Source organism: Alligator sinensis, unplaced genomic scaffold, assembly GCF_000455745.1.
Source record: "Alligator sinensis unplaced genomic scaffold, ASM45574v1 scaffold607_1, whole genome shotgun sequence".
In the NCBI taxonomy this organism is placed as follows: domain Eukaryota; kingdom Metazoa; phylum Chordata; order Crocodylia; family Alligatoridae; genus Alligator; species Alligator sinensis.
Genome location: NW_005841935.1, coordinates 1,196,131 through 1,202,130, shown reverse-complemented (window position 1 = coordinate 1,202,130; position 6,000 = coordinate 1,196,131). Strand labels below are relative to the sequence as shown.

General features: G+C 40.8%; 1 protein-coding gene across 1 annotated transcript in view; it reads left to right on the top strand.

Moving 5' to 3' along the window:
* The window catches only part of TDRD7 (tudor domain containing 7), a 99,920-nt gene that overhangs the window by 75,123 nt on the left and 18,797 nt on the right, over positions 1-6,000 (top strand). The window contains 2 exon segments of the mRNA XM_014518017.2: positions 852-1,054; positions 1,184-1,318. Of these exon segments, the coding sequence (XP_014373503.1) occupies positions 852-1,054; positions 1,184-1,318 (338 nt within the window).

Below are 6,000 nucleotides of genomic sequence, written 5' to 3'. Positions count from 1 at the left end.
CCCCCAAACACTCCTGTGGGATGCTCTGTCCACCCCAGCATTGCAGCATTCACAAGCCGCACATGGTGCCTCGAGGTATACAAAAAAACAAAACAAAACGACATTTAAAACTGTGTCTATGGCTGAATAGCTGATTCTCTAAATCAGCATCAAATCTTCAGATTCGGATTCAGCCTAATCGAATCGGGGACAGTGATCTGAATCAACTAATCAAATCACTGTTCCTGATTCGGGCCAAATCCGAATCGTATAGAGCCCGTTTCGCACACCTCTAGTGAGTGTGTAGTTAGGTGGCCTGAGAGATTAAAAATTCTTCAGTTACTGCTTCAGCAGCCTTGGTGGTTCCAGTATAAGAAACATAAATAACCTGTGCAACTGAGATGAAAGCAAATCCCTGTTCTTCAGACACTGAGGAATATCTAATACAGGAAAAGTCTGGCAGTTGCTGCTTATTCAGCACTGTCCTTTGATTTCAAAATGTCCCCACTCAGCACTTTCAAAGTTACCTGCAAGTAAGTTTTTCCCTTCCTGAATCTAGTGAGTACCTTTTTCATGGGATTCTTAATACTTGGGATCTCTGTATAAAAAACCTACTGGGAGTGCACTTGGAAAATATTTGTTACATGGATATATTGTATTACTCTCTGAGTTGGGTACTTTTCTCCCTAATTGTCTCTTGTACATTAAAGGTAAAACTGTAGCAAAGAATATGTTCCCTTTACTGGGTACCTCCACTTGCATTCTCATTTTTTGGACCTGATCACATACAGAACATAGGTTTAATTGCTGTAATTCCCTGCGAGACATTTGAAGAAGTGGTGTATAAGAATTATGAGATGTTTATTTTGCAGGACTGGAAGTCTTTTGTGATGATCCTGTCTTAGTGAAAATAGTTGAATCACAAACCTGTGGAAAGATATTTGCTGTGGAAATATTGGAAAAAAGTGAGATTCCTCTTGTTGTGCTGTATGATACATCAGGAGAGGATGATATCAACATAAATGCTACCTGTTTGAAGGCCTTGTTTGACACATCACTTGAACTGCATCTTCAGGTACTGTTGTCTAGTATTTAATTCTTGATTTCACATTTCAGAAAAAAAGTTTTATAAGTTTAAATCATGCAATAGAGAATTACAGTACTAGAGACTTGCTTAACTTATTCCATCAAATCTTTGTTACAGGTAGATGCTCTATATACAAATGTTAAGGTAACCAATGTTTGCTCTGATGGAACCATATATTGTCAACTCCCATCAAAGGGCTTGGTCAAATTATGTGAGATCTTACAGAAGTTAGAAGACTACTTACGTTATAAGGTGCGTCTAATATTACGGGGAAGGGGTGGTAAAGTAATATTATGTTTAAGTTTATGCTACTTTTTTTCTTCATTCAGCTTTTAACACTCTACTGAAGTATAAACTTGCATTGGTCTGTCCTAAGATTTTTCTGAAAACATACTGAAATAAATTTCAGGGCTATTTTATGTCAAATCCTGAATATATGTATATTGCTTCCAGTCAACTTCTGAGGCTGAGTACCATGGAGTTGCTTAGGAAAAAGCATTTAAACTCAAATATTGTAAAATGCTGTTTGGAATATTTCTTAAAAGGTGTTGGGTAGCAAATACCTACTGTCCCTTTTATCCACTTCCGTTTCCTACTGTGACCGATTTAAATGCAAGACTTTTTGGTATAGTATTAATACCTTTGTATTAAATAGAGACCATTTTCCTCTTTGATCTTCTCTGAAATGACCTCTCGGTTGCTGTAGTATACTATAATGCATGCTATATTATAGCTACATGTCATCCAGCATACCAAATGCCCTCATGGAAATGATGTGGTGAAGCTAGACTAAAACTACACACCAAAATGAATGATCACAGGAAAAAGATTAAAGACAGATGCAGAAACATGTAGGAGAACACTTTTCACAGAATAATCACTTGCCTTTCACTATCTTTGGGCTCAAGGGAAATTTACAGAACAGCTTCAAAAGGCAAGCTTGGAAACAAATTCGCAAACTGGCTGGACACTAAGAAGCAAGGATGGAACACTGATATTGACTTCATAGCATTACTAGAGTCTACCCGATTCCAGATAATTTTTCTTCACACTACAGGTGATAATGACCTTGTTACCTTTTGAAAGGTCTTGATTTCCATTAATCAAGACATCCTTTCTTCTATGATTTGTTTGCCTGCTGTCCCTGGGAATCTCTCTCTCCTCCAACTTCACAGCCCTGAAATTTGTTTTTAATTTTTTTGCCGGTGCCTGCTTTTCCCTCAAATCTGAAGAAGAATGAAAGTACATTTGGAAGTTTGTCTAAGTCTATCCCAGTCATGCAGTTGGTCCAGTAAAAGATACCACCCACAAAAATCTGTGCTTTTTGCATATTTTTATGAACAATCATGGCTACAACATTCTTTCAACACTGCCATTACGATGAGAACATTTATGCTTCTCTTGCAAAGAACTGGTTTTAGGTGGATGGGCTAAATCCAGCTGCTGATCAAGACCATCAAGATACTTGTGGTAATTTTTGTTCAGAGAGGACCTTTGTATGTCTTGTTCATCCCCGAGTAATATAATGTTGAAGGCCTCAAGCTTGCATTTCCCCTCTACATACTTGGCACATCCAAGCCCTGCATGCTGAATCTAAAAAACGGGAGGTTGGGGGAAACCTGTACAAGTAAGGAAAGACTCCATTTTTAAACTTCTGCAACCCTGTCAAGGTATAAACAACCTCGGTGCATGCTTTCTTTTTGAAAATACGTAAATTCAGTTATTTTTGTTAAATCCCTTATGGTCATGGCAGATCCAGAGCTGTAAGTAAATTTCTGAAATCTTGGATTATGTAACCACTTATCCAAGATCATGTTGTACAAATGTGGCAGATCTGGCAGACATGATTTTAAAGTAGATCTGGTGGCCATGGCTACTGAGAACATAATTTGTCCTGAAAAATTTTTGTGAGTACATGCATGCACGTATGCATGAAAGACAAATCCAGGCTTATTTTCAAACACTTAATTTGTAGAGGTGACACATTTTTAGCTATGAACTTGAGTGCATTAGAGGTGTTAGTGGATTCCATAATTTTAACCCAGTTTTAGAGTAGACCTTTTTAAAATGTCTTATTCTTTTGAGGTGCTCCCAAACAGTACTACATGTCATAAACCCATCCATGGGGAGAGGGGAGGGGGAGATGGGACTCCTGGAGCCTGAGTTTCTCCCTTGAGGCAGTGGGAACAGACGGAGGTTGCTGTGAGAGCTCCCTATCCCTGCACCTCAGTTCTTTTGCCCTTACCATGGACTCTGCGGCTGCAATAATGGATCTATGCTGCCCCTCGTGGGGGGATCACATAGCCCCATATTTTTGTATTATGAAAGAAATGATAGTTTCCCCTCTCCGTAAAGCAGCTTGGCTTGGAATATTACCTACCCAAAAGTCACCTTCCACAGGCAATCAGTAAGGAAGCAAGCAACAAGATGATTAGTAGTAAAAACAGAGCTAGCGTAAGAAACTAGTAACTATACGTAGGGATCTACTTAAATTGCAGTTTCGCAATTTTCACAGAAGCCACGAAAACAGCAATTTTCACAATCACTGCGAAAAACGTTGTTTCCTGCTTGCTATCTTTACTTGGAATCCCCTCCCCCTATGGAAAAAAAAAGCTTACCGGGATACAAAGGAAGTGCGGAAATCCCTGCAGCCATGGAGTATGTGGTTTGAGAGAACTTCTAAGAGGCTGAGCTAGTGATGTAGACTTGGTGCAGGAGGGTGAAGGGGTTTCGGCACCATCTTTTAAGAAATCAGATGCAATGCTGCAGTCTGAAGATAAGTGAAAAGAAAACCAAGAAAGCTAAATACACTTCAACTTAGGATCATGTAAGGCAGTTCCATGTAGGAAGCTTGGATGCAGATGGTGGTAAATTGTTTTGTTCATCGTGCAACATGACACTGGATGTGCTGAGGAAAAACAGCATTGATGTTGGAAGAAAAACAGCGTGCCAAATGCTGGCAGTTTCCCATGTGTGAACAAGCTCTGCCAAGATTATCTACCAGTAATATTTGCTTTGCATGTTCAGTCTACAGCAGCTACATTGGCAGAATATGATTCAGTCTTGATTGTAGCAGACAAAGCAACAGATGCCCAGAATAAGTTCTCCACATTTTATTTGTAATTGGGACAGACTGACCTGCCTGTTTTGGGTTTGTTTTTTTTTAAACAAAGCCAGTTCACCTTGTGTCTGTCAGTGCTTCTGTTGTGGCCAAAGTTGCAGTAAAGGCTATTGTAAACTATAGCTTGAAATTTAACAAGATCTCAGCATTTCTCTCTGATAATACAACGTATACTTGCAAGGCTTTCTCCAGTGCACCCCACGGAATGATGCCCAACACAGTTTAAGTCACCTGTAATGCACACATTCTTTTAGTAAGTGACATCTGGCGCACACATTTTTCTGATGTGGATAGCCTGCTTTCCTCTTTGAAAAGCATTCAAACAGTGTACAGACTGCAAGCTTCAACACAGAGAGTCTATGGCCAAGCAAAGCGAGGGCCTACATATGACTGTGTCACTTTCACCAGAGCAAGTGCTGACAAGGTGGAATTCATGGTTTAATGCGGTTCATTTACCATGCAAAGAATATGAAGTACTACCAGCAATTTGTGTGAGAAGCTTGAAATCACACCTAGCACACAGTGTATACTTAAACTATGCCATCTCTTAAGAAAGGGCAGCATGTAAGCTCAAGTTAAGTTTGTGGCTGACCGTACAATCTGGTTAATGGAGCTTCTAATGTGATTTGAAATTCAGCAGGCTTTTATCCACCAAGCACACAAGCTGATGGATTTGATAAGTTGGGTTGAAGACATGTCAAACTTGTCAGCGTGAAAACCTGTGGAGACAAGAACTGTTTCAGAAAATAGCTGTGGAGTTAAATCAGTACTACAAGTACAATGAGTAACCACCATTTTAAACAATCTGCTGCCTCCTGCTTCAGTCGTGTTTGCATTTTTGACCTGTCAGGAGGCTTGTCTGAATTTTGAACCTCAGCTACTGAAATCAGCCACTAGATAGCAGAAAAACCCTGACAGGGAACATGCTGCTTACATTAACTTTGTCAAAGAGTGCCAGATGCCTTTGACTGACTGTTTTTTGGGTGTCTGTTTCTGATCGGTTTCCACATCTCTACAACTTCGGTAAAACACTGCCTTACGATTCCAACCAATTCAGTGGACGTAGAATCTGACATCTACTGGAAGGGCAATACAGCAGTGCGCAGGCAATGCAGGAAGCTTTTGGAAAGTGTTGGGGACAACTTCCTGGTGCAAGCACTGGAGCAGCCAAGTAGGAGCTATGCTCTTCTTGAACTGCTGCTCACAAACTAGGAAGAATTGGTGGTGAATGTAGTAGTGAATGGTAACTTGGGCTGCAGTGAAGATGAGATGATCTGAGTTCAGAATTCTGAGGAAAGGAAAGATGGAAAGCAGCGGAGTAAGGGCCTCAGCTCTATAAATGCAGGGAGACCAGTGGATGTGATGTACCTTGATTTTAGCAAGGCTTTTGATACAGTCTCCCACAACATTCTCTCAGGAAAACTAAGAAAGTATGGGCTGAATGAATGGACTGTAAGGTGGATAGAAATCTGGCTGGAGCATTGGGCCCAGAGGGTAGTAATCAATGGCTCATTGGCTAGTTGGCAGCCGGTATCACGTGGAGTGCCCCAGGGGTCAGTCTTGGGGGTTTTGTTCATCACCGACTTGGTAGATGGCATAGATTGCACCCTCAGCAAGTTTGCAGGTGGCTCCAAGCTGGGGGCAATAGTAGATATGCTGGATTCAGAATGACCTAGACAAATTGGAGGATTGGGCCAAAAGGAACCTCATGAAATTCAACAAGGACAAGTGCCAAGTCCTGCACTTAAGATGGAACAACCCCATGCACCAGTATAGGTTGGGGGCTGACTGGCTGGGCAGCAGCTCTGCAGAA